Raw genomic sequence first — 16,432 nt, forward strand, 5'->3', positions numbered from 1 at the left:
CCTATAGGAGCCAAAGGGCCTGTTATCAAGCTTGGATGATTAACACATACCGTCGAAGATTGCCTATAATTATTGTATTGAGCTTGTGATATTTACTTTGAAGGTTCCCGCCAAACAATGCGCCACTTCATAAAGCACCTCCCGTTGGTTGGAAGATGGAGGAATGAAACAAAAAACTTATTGGCCGGTTTAGTTATACCATGCACCAACACTTACTTGCTTGCTTAAGTCGAGTGGTGTCCTCGAATCACGATGGTTCCCCAAGCCTTCCTGTCCCCCATTGCCGACTTGAAATCTGTTGATTCAAGTCCCGTGTAACAAACATGTATTTTGCCTTGCTGCTTGTATCCCTCATAAACCTGTGTACAACAGCTTCATAACCAGTACCTAATGTCAAAGAGCTGCTTGGGCAGAAACAAACTTGCTCAACACTTTTTCAGTTTAAAGGAAGTGGACACTATTGGTGGTTTTTACTCAATATATATGTATATATATATCTGCATGAAACCTCACTTGGTAACGAGTAATGGGGAGAGGTTGATAGTATAAAACATTGTTAGAAACGGCTCCCTCTTAAGTGATGTAGTTTTGGAGAAAGAAGTAATTATCCTATTTGATTTCGAGACCTCAAATTTAGAATTTGAGGTCTCACAATCAAGCATCTGAACGAAGCACACAACTTCGTGTGACAAGGGCGTTTTTTTCTTTTATAGTTATCTTGCAGACGACCAATCGAGCTCAAATTTTCACATGTTTTTTATTTTGTGCATATGTGAGATACACCAAGCATAGAGCAAGATGCTCTATGCACCAAGTGAGAAGACTGGTCTTTGACAATTACCAATAGCCAGTCACATTTAATGTGGCATGGTAGTTTGGCTGGTAACCATCTGGTAAACACTTAACACTTCATAGTAGCACTTAACAGAGTCTATAGCAGAAGGTGTGTTATAAATGCCTCCCTAGTAATAAGTATTTGTGTATTTTAGTCTTTAAATATCTTGTAGTTTGTATTTGTACTTAAATAAATATGTTTATATCCTAATGTTTTTCTGTAATTTTATATATGTAATAGTATATATATATGTTCTTATGCTCTGTAATTTTAAACGCAATTCAGCCTCTGGCTGCCAAGTTTGGATGTTTTTAATAAACCAATAATAATAAAACAAGTTTTTTGTTCTTATAGCAACTCGACTACCACGCAGTTTATGGGAAATTAAAACTTGACTGGAAGCCAAATCACACCATGAGTCAAAATATGTAATCTGAGGTATTATAAAGTATTTGATCTTATAATAATTATTTATTCATTTAATTATACTATTTTTATACTTGAAAAGGGTTCACCAGATCAAATTCATCAAATTCATCAATATGTCATTGTAATCAGTGTTTTTTTTTAGAACACTTATCCAAAGGGTTTTACAGACAAAAATTAGTAATGAATTTATACTCTCCAATGACCTATATAAACAAATAATAGCCCAGAAAACATTTCGTGGTAAAAATTTTGAGGCAAACTACAAATTGAGTTTGTTTTCCATGTTTCATCCATAAATAGGAATTGGTAAAATGAACATTCTTTTTACTTTACTGGAATTTCTTAGTGAATCTAAAATTCACATTTTCTAAGCGGACTGTTGAACCAGGATTAAAAAGCTTAAACTGATAATTGTTGGGCCTATTTATCCAGCATGGTCTCACCATTTTGGGAGTAAATGAAGGTGCGTGTGATACAAGTAGAACGACAGAAACCACAAAGTCAGACTACCACACAAACATTTCGGGTCATAATGTTCTTCAAACATTACGCTATATAGGGCCTATAGGGGTGGGTCACTACAAATGATTGTATGTTGAAACATTTTGATAGAGAAACATCCATTGCGTGCGTGGTCCAAACACGTGATCACGTGACCAGCTCTAGCTGACAACTCGTCAGCAGGGCAACTTATAAATGCTTAGCTTGAAATTTCTTCCTTTGATAAAAACAGGATTACCAACCAAATTTCCACGTGATTTTCAGGATAAGTAAACAACATCCGAATACCAGCAACAGGCAATGCAACAAATGGAAATTTGGTTGGTAATTCTGTTTTTATCAAGGAACTTGTGGGCCAAGCAGCTCATCTTCATCCATCTCTCCATCTCCCTCTCCATCTCCATCTCCGTTGGTTCAGTCAGCAAAACATCCTGCCGGATACATCAACGCTTACTTGCTCTGACATTAATTCTACCCCCACCCACAATCACTAATTGGATCCCTGAACAAGATTCATGCAGACAGCACACGGTGGAAGCCCCGGTTTTAATGGTGATCGATGAGCAGCGCACACCGGTACCTATGGTGGCTTTAAAGGGACATCGCAAATATATATTGACGCCAATATTGACGCCAATATTCGTGACTTTTACCCCAAGTTGCAAATATTGACGCCAATATTGACGCCAATATTCACGACTTGGCCCAAAGTCGCAAATATTGATGCCAATATTGACGCCAATATTCACGACATGGGCCCTATGTCGCAAATATTGACGACAATATTGACGCTAATATTCACGACATGGGCTACACGTCGCAAATATTTACGCCAATATTGACGCCAATATTCACGACTTGGCCCAAAGTCGCAAATATTGATGCCAATATTGACGCCAGTATTCACGACATGGGCCCTATGTCGCAAATATTGACGCCAATATTTACGACATAGCCTCAAAGTTGCAAATATTGACGCCAATATTGACGCCAATATTCACGACATGACCTAAGTCGCGAATATTGACGCCAATATTGGCGCCAATATTTACGACATTGCCTCCAAGTCGCAAATATTGACGCCAATATTGACGCCAATATTCACGACATGGGCTACACGTCGCAAATATTTACGCCAATATTCACGACATGGGCCCCAAGTCGCAAATATTTACGCCAATATTCACGACATGGGCCCCAAGTCGCAAACCCGCTCAGGCGTGAATATTCATTGTTTTTTTAGCAACCTAGGTAGCTGGGTGGGCAAGAAAATAGTCTGGCGCACTGGTCCCGATCTCGCTCGCGCGCTCTGACAATAATATAAAAACTCGGGTTAAATTCAGCAAAAGATCTTCGAACACGTTGTGCACCGCCAGCAAAACAGAGCGCTGTGCATGCAACATAAACAATGTACACATACAACAAGGACTACTCGTGCTGCGCCGCGCCATGCGTAGGAAAGTACAGCCAGAGATCGGTGGGTCTGGGAGCCAGACTGTGTGGGAAACAGACTCCCCAAGTTGCTTTAAAAAAAATTCACGCCTGAGTGGGTTTGCGACTTGGGCTATGTCGTGAATATTGGCGTCAATATTTGCGACGTGTAGCCCATGTCGTGAATATTGGCGTCAATATTGGCGTCAATATTTGCGACATAGGGCCCATGTCGTGAATATTGCCGTCAATATTGGCGTCAATATTTGCGACATAGGGCCCATGTCGTGAATATTGGCGTCAATATTGGCGTCAATATTTGCGACATTTGACCCATGTCGTGAATATTGGCGTCAATATTGGCGTCAATATTTGCAACTTGGGGTAAAAGTCGCAAATATTGGCGTCAATATTGGCGTCAATATATATTTGCGATGTCCCTTTAAAGCCACCATAGGTACCACGGACGACGTAGACATTGTACATGTACATCATATCATATGCATAATGCACAGCGTTAACTAGCTGCGGTGGACCGGCGTGTCACAATGTACCATAGTTCGTTTACGTACTAGCGCTCTCTACACGCAAGATCGCCATTTTATAAACCAACCCATACACACACTGGGATTCGTCGTCGCAGCTCCATCGCGGAGCAGTGTGCAGAGCTAAGCTACTGCTATCTTAGTTCTATTTTATGTATGGAGCTTGCTGTGTGAGTATACTTGAGACTGTGTGTCTCCTTGTCTTCTATAAACTTACATTGATTTCACTGGTAAAACACCAATTTGATTTGAGGGCATGTACAAACTATTACTATGGAATTGTCCGTCATGCTACTTGCTGTTCGTGGCATGATCATGGTTTGGCTCCGTTTGTTTACCCATGGATTACGCATGGAGCAAGGTCCTTTCTCAATGGTTGACGACCCAACCATGCATGGAGGTAGCATGATTTACCGTACGTAGTGTGTAACACAATTGTATACTTGTACCATGGAGAAATAAATTATTCCTCCATGCTTGTACGTACAAGTTGCAACAAACAAGGGCAAAATCGTCGGTAAACGTGGGGGCTCTGACTCTGAGCTTAGCACAGGGGCCATTGCATTGCTACAACAGCTACTGGCTAGCTGTCCACCGTGCGTGTAGCATCGGACTCCTGTCTCCTGAGCATCGAGTATAGCCTAAAAATATGTCCGAGAGGAGAGGAAGGATCCAACCATGATCCAACCAACGGCTAATCGCTGATTTCACAATGACATGACAGGCCGCCTCCTTTTTTATTTTATTTAGGGTTATTTTAAATGATCTCAGCAAAAACAATCTGAATGTCTTGTCTGAATGCCTCGACTAAACTGTTTCATTTATGTTTTGTGTATTTCAGCAGTAGAAAAAACAATGGATATTTGAAGTTTTAACAAAGAATGGCGACCATCTTGAAATAAAAAATAAAAAGCCCCTCTTCCTCCTTTTTTTGAAAAACCCGGACGTGAAACATGTTTTTATTTTTACTCGGCCTCATGATAATACCATGAGACAGAGGGACTGGCTGTTGCCAGCTTGGTGTTAATAGTATATCCCTTGTGGGAGTTTGCCGAGTTCCCTTAAAGTTGAAGGGAAGATCATTCAAACAAACAAACCTACTCTTGGGACTTTTCGACCTCCAAGATCGAATCAATACTTTCCCAATGACTGACTGGAGGAGAGATTGTCTCTTTTTTCATCCATGCTTTCCATGCTAGACTATGCAATTGTTTGTATTTTCCTCCATGACGGTTAGTACGGTAACATATGTCGAGAAACATTGAGTAACCAGTAGACCTGTGCTGTAGGGACGTGTATGCCTATTAAATACAAAATGAGAACTGACTAATGTACATAGCCTCGTTTTGACATTGGTTTTATCATGATATTATTTTGAAAATAAAAGAGTATTAAATACGGCAAAAACCAGGAGACTTGGTGTATGACGAGGAGCAGTGGGTCAAATTTAATGATGTATGGCAAACAAATGCGTCAACAAATCACATAAATATGGGTGCTGGTGTGTACAATTTACTGATTGGTCAAAAATTCAAAATCAAATTTAAATTGAATCTCCATACTCAGGGCTGTATGCTTTGTTTTTGAAAGGGCAAGGGCACCAAGGCATTTTCTTCTTGGTGAAGGGCACCCTATGATGAAATTGCAAAATTGTACTGGAGCATTTCAAGGGCACCAAGGCAATGACCAGGGGACACGGAGGCAATCGCCTTCGTTGCCTCCGTGAAGTATCGGGCCTGCATACTTATTCATTGTTTTCTTCACTGAACCCTAAGAAGTGATCCGCCATCAAGCGATCAAAGAAACAATATTATGCACAACTTGTACATGTACTTACTAACAGCACAAAGGTACCTTGGTTTTATGTGCATGTTTTTTTCATTGTCTCTTACTGCTTTAGGGTGGGTGAAAATGACAAAAGTACAATCTTGGAATAAATTCCTTTGCATGACACAAATTGTAGGGACTTGGTAGGCAGATGCTTTATTTGGGTGGAAAAAAAATGAGTGCCTCAAAATTGTGATGTACAAGTCGGTTTTTCCTTGTTGCTGATTTCATTTTATTTTTATTTTTATATAATTTTTTATCTTTTTTCGTTTATTTATTTCTTTGAAATAACAATTGATTTTTTTTGCATTTGTCCTTTGTTCTCTCGACAGTTTTTTAGTGAACCGTTGCCGTTGAAACTTTCATCAACAGTCAACAAGTCTTTGACTTGCTGCACAAGTACAGCAAAATGGGGAACCCGCGGCGGAAGAAACATCGTTGCCGGTTTTGCACTAAAACTTTTGATCGACCTTCCAAACTTACTCGTCATGAGGCGTTGCACACAGATAAATCAGTCCAACCCCAATTAGGCGATAAAAATGATGCAGATCCTTGTCGCAACTACCTCTGTGACTGCGGCTTGGGGTTCAAACGCAAAAGGAGTATCATACAACACCAAATGTACTGCCAGATTCACACAAACAGAGTTAAGGCAAGAGAGAGTGAGAAATATGAAAGTCAGCAGGAAAAGCGGCCCAAGAAAAGCAAGAGTAAAACTACACATGAGTTTCGTTGTGACAGGTGTTCAAGTACATTTAGGTCCATGGAACGTCTCCAAGAGCACAAGAAACGCCTACACAATTGGAAAAGGGTCCAGCCACAGCCATCCTTAGCTCGTTCAAAGAAAAAACGTGGAAGTAGAGCGGTCGACAAAACCACTGTTCCTAAACACAGCAGCACAATGTCTGCAAGACCTTCACCAATCAAGCATGTCTCATCCAACAAGAGCAATCACAAGACCGAGGGCAAGTTCCTGCAATCTCTGAGGAACAGGGAAGGGGCTTGCTCCATATGTGGCAAGTTCTTAAAAAGACAGAATCTGCCTTTTCACCGCAAGCAACACCAACTTGGCATTTTAAATGCCAACTATCTGAATGAGTGGACATCAAAAAAGCAGGTGCTGTACATGTGCCGATACGAAACTTGCAATCGGGCATTTTTGAATGAACAACAGTTATCGCATCATGAACCTTTCCATGTTAGCAGCACACCCTTCATGTGTGACCTATGCGATGATCTTTTTGAGACAGAATCAGCACATCAAAATCATGTCTCGACTTGTATGCTTGGACTTAGAGTAAATTCGTGCTGGTATTGCTGTAAATTCTTTGGAAAAGGCAGTAACCGCACCCGCCATGAAGAAATACATCTTAAGAACATGGATCCATACTTCTGCGGGCATTGCTCTAAAACTACTTCTACAAGGCCAGAGCTCAACAAGCACCACATCAATGTACATCGGAATTTGAAGCCCGGGCCCAATATGTTTTATAAGTGTAAGTTCTGTTCCATACAATTGGTGAGTAAATCCAAGCTACTCAAGCATGCTCAATCTGAACACTGGTCCGAAATAGCTGGCACCAGCTTCACGTATGGTACCGTTAAGTTGGTAGGTGATGAGAAGCCGCAAGAAAGTTCTCAGAGCAGTGAAACATTTGATAAGGAAAAAGCCTTGACTGAGCATAAGAAAATTACGCAGGAACCTTTCAAGTGCAGTAAATGTAAGCGTTCATTTAGGTTAAGAATGGCTCTTCAGCGGCACTCCATAACTAACTGTCGATCTCCTGTTGCCACCTGCAGCACGACGATACATGGAGCAACGACTGCAACAGTCAAAGAAATGGAAGAACATGATGAAGACATTATAAGTATCTCGTCATCATCTCCATCCCCCTCCCCATCCCCATCCCCACCCCCATCCCCACCAGCAGGTCCTGAGATGCAGTCTGTCCAGATACAGAGATTAAAGGCAGTGCCTCCGAGAAGAACAGGAAACACAGAAGTTCGCCATCACTTCACAGTCCCTACGAACAGCGACTGTTCCTTTCCTCAGCCCAGGGATCAGATTTACCTGATTCAGTACTCGTCTGATTACATGTCTCAAGGGCCGCTAACTTTAAGCCTTCCGGATGGTAACACGTCAGCATCAGTAATCAGAATACTACCACCAGATGGTGGAAATCTACCTGTGCCCATTCCAGTAAAGCTGGAACGTGTTTTGTGAACTAACAGAAGAAAATTTGGAAGATGTTACTCGCTAGGTGGTGGCAGAATCACTTGATTCTTGAAATATGTACATGTACATATACTCAGAAGCAATCAATCTCTGGATCGTCTCTTCAAAGACCTATGGGATGAGCCAGAGCTGTGTTTTGAGAGAGTTTATGAATGTGACTTTGAGGGACTGGTTTTATTCAGTTAGGTGGCTGCGGGATGTGGATGCCATTTTGGGTCCAAATGAAGCACAGCCCAATGCTCAGTCTATATGCACACAAGCCTATAATGGTAGATCAAAATGGCTTCTGATCGCAAGTTGTTGCAACTCGTTCAATTCACAGCTCCGGTACATGTTCTTGTTTAAGGCGTAGTGATGAATAATTGGACCAGTTGTACAAAGGGCAATGCCACACAATCACGTTATGTACACACAAGTTCTGATAAATACGACATGAAGGCTTCATGTTCTTATGTAAACAAATACATGTAATTATCACTCTTCTCTTTTTAAAGGCAAATGGGTGGATTTCACAAAGAGTTAAGACTAGTGTTATCTCGAGTTAGGACGAGTTACTCATCCTAACTTAGGACTTCCATACATTTTATATATCTCCTAGGACTAGTCATAAGTTAGGACTAGTCCTAGAAGATAGAAATATTGGATCAAAGAAGGGTCTATTTGGTATCAACCCATCCCAGCACAATGGGATGAGCTGCCGGGACCAAGCTAGCCTTTTTTCAAGGCCTTCGTGGCATGGAGAACTGGAATCCCAAGTGACTTGAACGGCATACCACATACGCAAGTGGCTTTCGGCAGTTCGATTGCCACTCGACTTGTAAGCGTGTTCTCTCGTTCCAGTCGCTCTGCCGTTTACGCCACCAAGGCCTCGACATAAGGCTAGGACCAAGCAAAAAAAAACAAAGTTTGAAACGATACCTACTAGGTCTGTATCTGCTGCCACTGTAGTGTGCCAATGTCTTCCATTATATTTCATGGCAGGGTCCCAATTTTAATATAGAATCATCACAATAATATTACGCAGATAATGAAACTTTGTTTGGCATGTATATAACTCAAATGTTTTGTTTGAAAAGAATTTGCTGACCTTTCCTGTAAAACTTGCCCAGGGGATTATACCTGGAATCATGGGAAAGTTTAAGATGTAGCTATAGGCAATAATTAAGTTATTTAAAGATACAAATAAAGAATGTGTTAAGTTCGATTTAACTTCTTGATCTACTCTGTATGTAGTTGTCGTTGCTTCTGAAAGACGGGTTAAAGGCAGTGGACACTATTGGTAATTGTCAAAGGCTAGCCTTCACAGTTGGTGTATCTCAACATATGCATAAAATAATAAACCTGTGAAAATTTGAGCCCAATCGGTCATTAAAGTTGCGAGATAATAATGAAAGAAGAAAACACCCTTGTCACATGAAGTTGTGTGCGTTTAGATGGTTGATTTCGAGACCTCAGGTTCTAAACTTGAGGTTTTGAAATCAAATTCGTGGAAAATTACTTCTTTCTCCAAAACTATGGCACTTCAGTAGAGGGAGCTGTTTCTCACAATGTTTTATACCACCAACCTCTCCCCATTACTTGTCACCAAGAAAGGTTTTATGCTAATAATTATTTTGAGTAATTACCAATAGTGTCCCCTGCCTTTAAGGCGAAGCTGTTCAATACCACATGTAGTTCACTCAGATAGCAAGGGCGCGGGCTTGGGAGATATGGTTTGCGCAGTACTAAAGTATACAGTATACATTGTAGTTGTAGCGTGTGTCACATGGTTCGACCTAAACGTTTTCAGGGACTATAGTCAGCAGGACCTGCTGGCCTGTCATTTCACTTCTCCCAGCATTGTCGCGAGTGAACCAGAAACAAGGAAGTTATCGTCGATAAGTGTTCAAGGTTCTTTTCATGTCCAATCGGAAGGACAAAACATAATACGGTAAAGCATCCTGCTCAAGGACACAAGTGCTAAACCAGGACTGGCACCTACACATTGGTATTCTTGAATGTGTTCACCAGCAGTCAAAAGTACACCGAATCTTCTAAGGCTGCGCGTGCTGTCGCATACCATTTTTGGTAAAGTATATTGCCCACTGACACATGTACCGGGATTTAAACCATAGAGGTATACATGTACATAAGAATTTGAGGGCGCACTAGTGCTGGAGCTTGTACAAACACGACAGGGGGGACCGCAAGGAGACGCGCGCGCGGAATATGAAGTACACGTTGGAGTTTGTGTTTATTGAACGCTAAGCGATGCTGTTTTGTCAACTTACAAAATGACTGACACCGGGCTGCGTAAACACACGCTGTGCCATGCTGTGTTGCCCACTTAGAAAATGGCCGCATGCGTGCATTCTGGTCCGCGTATATAGGCCAGAGCACCCTTTTGTTTTTATATATAACTCTATCATTCAAACCCGAATCCGCTGATCAGAAACACCATAGCTTGAGTCTGGTGCCGCATCGCCATATTTGCAGGATTCAAGCTGGTTCCTCGCCAATGGGTACCCGAGGTGTGTTGATGGTTGGACACCCCCCTTTGTTCCACAGGGTTGAGACATTTCAGACCATTATCTTAAATCAGACGCAAATATCGTCATGTTTCCCTGGCAAAAAAAGTAGTTTGATGAGATGATAACAAAAGAAATCATGTCCTTTGATCTGCTTCTTTTTGTTAAATTTGAGACTTTTGACAAAGAAGTTCCCTAAAAAGATATTTCTAAACAGTAGGAAATGACATTATTTCAACATCAGATGTAAAAATGTTGTTTCTGGTGTTTATTTTCAAAAGTGGTGATCACATTTTTGAGATATCGACGGAAATCCAGAGTAAATAATTATAATGAACACGCAATAAGATTAATCCGTAATATCCGAGAATTCAAACTTGAGGGGTAACAATTACCTTTTTTTTCTCAATCCCCAGTACACACAACCTCAAAATGCATTAACAAAAGCAGCTGTACACAAATGTAAACGTCATAAATCAACGTCGCACGGTAACTTTGATACATTTTGCGCTCCATAGTTTAGGCCAATCTATTAAGTGTGTGTGCAGCCGCCGGCCGGCGGGCCGCGCGCGCGTGCGCACTGTTAATCGCCCAGGTTTGACTCAAGTCGGACTTTCGTCGAGTTCTTGCAGGCGAGCTCCTCGCTCTCAGCAAGCTCTTAGTTGTGCGCCCTCACACACATACTCTTGACTTGATTTTAGCACAAGACCCGACTTGAATCAAGTCTACGAATCGCTGGGTGCACACACACACGTATAGAACGGAGCCTGAAGCCAAATCCAAAACCTGAAGTCGTCGTTTCGAAAAGGGTATGATGTCTTGACGTGACACTCACGCACAACACATTGCAATCTGGAGCAAGATCGCCATGATGTTCTGTTCTTGAAGAATTACACTGATCCGTCTCCTATGGTCTCCTACTATCGGAACACACATTTAGGGCAGAAAGTCAACTGCATTTTGCTGTGCTGATGTTGTGAGCAGGTGAGTGAGTGAGTAGGCAACCTGAAAAAGCGGTTCTCTCTGTAGTCTGTGTCTCTTGCTTGGGTTGGATTGGAGTCAAGTTGTTCTTTATTTACATTTAATTTGTTCATAAAATGTTTATAATAATTATACAAATTTCAGTCAATCATGTGTCAATAAGGTTTATCGCGATTCAGAAATGCAATAACGCATTGTGGGAAGGAATATGGGACGGTTTTTATGCAGTTTCTACGACTTGCGCACGCAATGCCTATACCTTTGTGTGGGTTCAACAGCGCCATCTCTTGATATTTTGCTATTCGCAATAAACCTTATAATATAAGTTATGAAGAAGGGGTCCGACAACAAGTCCAGACTGCGATGCGGACAACATGCCGAAAACAATTTTAATGTACCCCTAAAAAACGAAGGCTTATTATTAGAAATACGTTTGCTTTATAAAAACAGAAATGTTATGGCAAAACCTCACGAAAAGTCTGAAACTTAAACAGAAAAAAATAGATTTTATGGCCGAGCGTTCAGACCATTTTCACAACGAATGAAAATGTGGTTTGTGGTGTCGTCACTGACGACAGTGACTACCTGACAGGTTTTTTTTAGGATTAGGAATTGATAGAAAGTTTGCAAGGAAACCAACTGACCGAGTTGTCTCTATATCCTCACTGTATTTCTTGTCCCGATGAAAATGTTAGACAACTCGTCTGTCGGACAACTCCACGGTTCAGACAACTCGACGGCTAAGATAATTTGACCATTCGGACGACTCAAAGGTTGGGACAACTGAGACACCTCGAAGGTTGGCCAAGACGCAGTTGAACACTGTGAGTGATACTGACATGTTTACACAAATTTCCTGTAAATCCTAACCCCAACCCTAACCCTAATACATGTATTACTCTAAGCCATAACCCCCCCCCCCCTTTCTTGGCCCTGTGCTTAGGCCCCTCTGTCACGGCCCCATCCATCGAGTTGTCTGACAGTTGGAAAAAACATCCGTCGAGTTGTCAAAATGATCGAACTGTCTGAACCGTCGAGCTAGTTGTCCGAACGGTTTAGATGTCCAATAGAGGAGTTGTCTAAACACACGCAAACAAACCGTCGCCAATGGTCTTTAAACGTGCAGACTCGAGACTAGATCGGTGTAACCATGATTCCCATTTAATTTTTAATTTCACCGGGTTTTACTCCATGATTGATGGGTTTCACTTCTTTTTTTGTGCACCCTAACAAAAACTGAAGGCTTAATGTTTGCATGTTTTGTTTGCCTTATTACATACATGTATACATGTTTTGGTTTAGGTTTTGACATAAATAAATTAAACCAAGTTGCTCTGTAGTTGCCAAACTAAAATAGTAATAATTTAGAATATAAAAACTTCAAGTTACTTGAAAAAAAAATTAAGATTTTTTGCCCATCTCCGATCACGGAACTTATGCAGACGCTTGTTTTGTTCGCGCGGGGTGAACAGCCTTTTCATTGGTCATTTAAGCGTCGGCTTCCTGTTTAAACTGCGTCGAGCATTAATCTAACGCCCTCGCGAACATTGTGCGTCCGCGTAAAACCCAGGTTTTGATAATTTCACAATCGGGCGTAGATTTGCAACAGGGGTTTCAAAAAATGTAAGATCAAATAATCATCCTTGTCCCAGAATTTTCCTTTTGTCTATACATACATGTGTAAACTATAACCGATTTAATTGCATAAATGTTTAAAAAGATAAAACTGATTTAAATAAGCTCTAATGAGTATTTTTGTTTAAATTCGGTATTTAGAATAATTTGAAGCAAAGATTTGATTTGATAAAAAAACAAGTTTTTCGTTTGTAATGTTTTCTCGCTCCGGTGCGCGCGAGACTTGCACAGTCTATTGCCATCAATCGGGCAAGAAAATTCAAATTAACAAAATATAAAAAATAAAAATAAAAATAGTGCATGTAGCTTTAAAGCTTACTACAAGAAACAAAATTGCACACTATTTTTGTCCGTTGACAGGACACTTCAGACCGTTGCCACATCTTCAAGATACTTCGTACCTTCTTACAAAACACTAATGCACCTTCTTTGATTATTGCCACTTCTTGATTTCCGCATCGATTCTAGTGGGTCACACTGCCATAACTTATAATTAATTAATGACCTGTTGTGACTATTAGAATTAAAGATAAAAAACATCGCAATTGCATATAACTTATAAAATTTGGTTAACGGTACAAAGTGTCCCGAAGGTACATTTTAGAAGTGTCCAGGGTACGAGGTGGCAAAGGTACAAAATGTCTTACATCCCCTATTTGTGTTTATAGAGCCTAGGCCTACTTGTGCTGAGTTCAGTTTAGAAAATAACATAATTTTTTGTGAAAGTGGCCTGACATGTTGACATCAGCAGAGGCTTTCTCATGAAATTATCATCAAAAGGATATGGCTAAGAAAACATGGTTCTTGTTTTAAGAGCTCCAAGTTCAAGTAGGACCTATACCTTTTTGTGAGAACTTTCACAATAATTAAACGTGCGTTTGTCCCTTTTTTTTTCTTTCAACAGTTCTAAGAGGAACTCTGCCAAAGATAGGAACGCCATTCAATGAGTCTGTGACTTGCTTCACAAGTTCAGTGAAATGGAGACTAAGCAAAGGAAACATAAATGCAAGTTCTGCGATAAAACTTTTGACCAACGTTGGAAACGTACTCGCCATGTGGAATACCACAAGGATAGACCATACATATGTCTATTCTGTGATGAGAGTTTTGAAGAAAGCCATATGGCGAACAAACATGTCCTGGATTTCCATAAGCATGAAATGAAAAGTGATCAAATCGGCCTACAACAGTATTTCAAGGTGTTAGTCCATGTAGATGATGGGCCAGATTCGGGGAAGATAGCCAGATATGACAAAGCCAAACATCGATTCAAATCCAAATCAGCTGGCGGAATTGATGCTGCTGCTTACCACAAATTTCTCTGTGATTGCAGCTTGGGGTTCAGACGCAGAGGGCGTTTTATACAACACCAGATGTACTGCCAAATTTTCATCAACAGAGTTAAGGCAAGAAAGTGTAAGAACACTAAAAGTCAACGGGAAAAACAGGAAAAACAGCTCAAGAAAAGCAAGAGTAATACTTCATTTCGTTGTAACAGGTGTCCGAGTACATTCAGGTTGATGCAATCACTCGAAGAGCACAGAAGACTTGTACACTACAAAAAGAAGGCCAAGCCATCCAGAGCTGAAATGAAGAGAAATATACAATACTCGGTTAGAAGAGTCGTCAACAAAGCCAGTGAAGCCACTGCTTCTAGGGGTCCTATGGCTACAAGAGCAGCGGTCAAGCTTGCCTTTAAAAAAAAAGAGAAACACAGCAGGACTCCAGCCGATTTCCAGGAAGGTTCGAGGACCGAGGTTGGGGCTTGCTCCATATGTGGTAAGCTCCTAGCACAGAGAAGCTTCGCTTACCACTACAGGCTGCACAATGTTGACACTCTAAACGCCAAATATCTGAATGAGTCGACATCAGGGAATCAGGTTTTATACTTGTGCAGATACGAAGCTTGCAATCGAGCATTCTCAAACAAAGACGGCTTAAAGAATCATGAGGTGGACCATCTTGGCAGCAAACCCTTTATGTGTGACCTTTGTGATTTACTTCTCGAGACGGGATTTAAACACAAAGTACACATCAAGGCTTGTATTCGGCAAATCAAGACAATTGCTTGCTCATATTGCGGTAAGTTCTTTGGAACCAAGGATAAACTCGCCTATCATGAAAAATTTGTACATATAACCAAGGAGACAGAAGCTTCATACTTGTGTGGGCATTGCTTTCAAAATTTTCCTACACGGCCTGAACTGAACTGGCACCACTTTAATATGCATCAGAATACGAACCCCTCCTCCAATGGCGTCTTTTATCAGTGCACTTTTTGTTCCATAAAAATCAAAATTAGATCAAAGCTAATTGACCATGTGCAATCTGAACACTGGTCCGAAATAGCTAGCTCCACCGATTTGGATGGTCTCGGCAGCAATTTGCAAAATGAGGAGAACAAATGGGAATGTAACCAGTGCTGTAAAACTTTCGATCAGAAAATAAGCTTAACCGAGCACGAGAAAAATCACAGTTCACAGGCACCATTCAAGTGCAATGGATGTGAGCGCCAGTTTATGTTGAGAGCGGCCCTTAAGCGGCACTCCAAAAATTGTCTATCCACTGTTGCCACCAGCAAGGCGATACATGGAGAAACTAACGAAACAGTCCGAGCAACTGAAGAATATGATGAAGATGTTATACATAACTCGTCAACATCTTCATGTCCCTCCCCATCCCCACCCCCATTCCCACCAGCAAGTCTTGAGATGCAGTCTGTTCAGATACAGAGATTAAATTTTACAAAACCCGTGTCCGTGAGGAGACCAGGAAGCACAGAAGTTCACCATCAGTTCACAAACAGCAACTCTGCAGAGCCTCCATGTTCAGGTGCCTTCGCCAAACCCACGGATCAGGTTTACCTGATTGAGTACTCGTCTGAACAAGTGACCAATGGGCCACTAACGTTTTCCCTTCCAGACGAAAACACGTCAAGAGCAGCGATTAGAATACTACCAGAGGGTTTAAATCTACCTGTGCCCATTCCAGTAAAGCTGGAACGTGTGTTTTGAACTAACGGGAACATTTTTGGGAGAGGCTAGCTTGGCCCAATTTTATAAAGCCTTTTAAATTATACATTGTTGTGACTAGTCCCCCACTTAATTGTTACAAAGCAAATGCAACTTTCAAGTAAGCAGTTGTTTCTGCTTCAAAGACACTGGTCAAGCACTGGACACTATTGGTAATAATCAAAGACCAGTCACTTCCCACTTGGTGTATCTCAACATATGCATAAAATAACAAACTTGTGTAAATTTGAGCCCAATTGGTCGTCAGACCCTTGTCACACGAAGTTGTGTGCTTTCTAAGCTTGATTTCAAGAGTTTCTGAGTTCTCAAAATCAAATTCGTTGAAAATTACTTCTTTCTCAAAGACTTCAGAGGGAGCCGTTTCTCACAATGTTTTGTACTATCAACAGCTCTCCATTGTTCGTTACCAAGTATGTTTATGCTAACAATTATTTTGAGTAATAACCAATAGTGTCCAGTGCCTGTCTCCCCCC

At 41.0% G+C, this 16,432-nt stretch overlaps 2 protein-coding genes across 2 annotated transcripts; both read left to right on the forward strand.

Annotated features, from left to right (window-relative positions):
- Positions 1-3,742: 3,742 nt before the first annotated feature.
- Positions 3,743-8,327, forward strand: LOC117302713 (zinc finger protein 184-like). Its single transcript, XM_033786714.1, has 2 exons — positions 3,743-3,911; positions 5,901-8,327. The coding sequence occupies exon 2, from the start codon at positions 5,978-5,980 to the stop codon at positions 7,790-7,792; it is 1,815 nt and encodes a 604-aa protein (XP_033642605.1). The 5' UTR covers positions 3,743-3,911; positions 5,901-5,977; the 3' UTR covers positions 7,793-8,327.
- A 2,798-nt stretch (positions 8,328-11,125) lies between these two features.
- On the forward strand, positions 11,126-16,165 carry LOC117302134 (zinc finger protein 761-like). The gene is made up of 2 exons (XM_033785939.1): positions 11,126-11,295; positions 13,832-16,165. Exon 2 carries the CDS (start codon positions 13,905-13,907, stop codon positions 15,939-15,941), a length of 2,037 nt encoding a protein of 678 aa, XP_033641830.1. The 5' UTR covers positions 11,126-11,295; positions 13,832-13,904; the 3' UTR covers positions 15,942-16,165.
- Positions 16,166-16,432: the final 267 nt, after the last annotated feature.

This window comes from Asterias rubens, chromosome 18, assembly GCF_902459465.1.
Source record: "Asterias rubens chromosome 18, eAstRub1.3, whole genome shotgun sequence".
In the NCBI taxonomy this organism is placed as follows: domain Eukaryota; kingdom Metazoa; phylum Echinodermata; class Asteroidea; order Forcipulatida; family Asteriidae; genus Asterias; species Asterias rubens.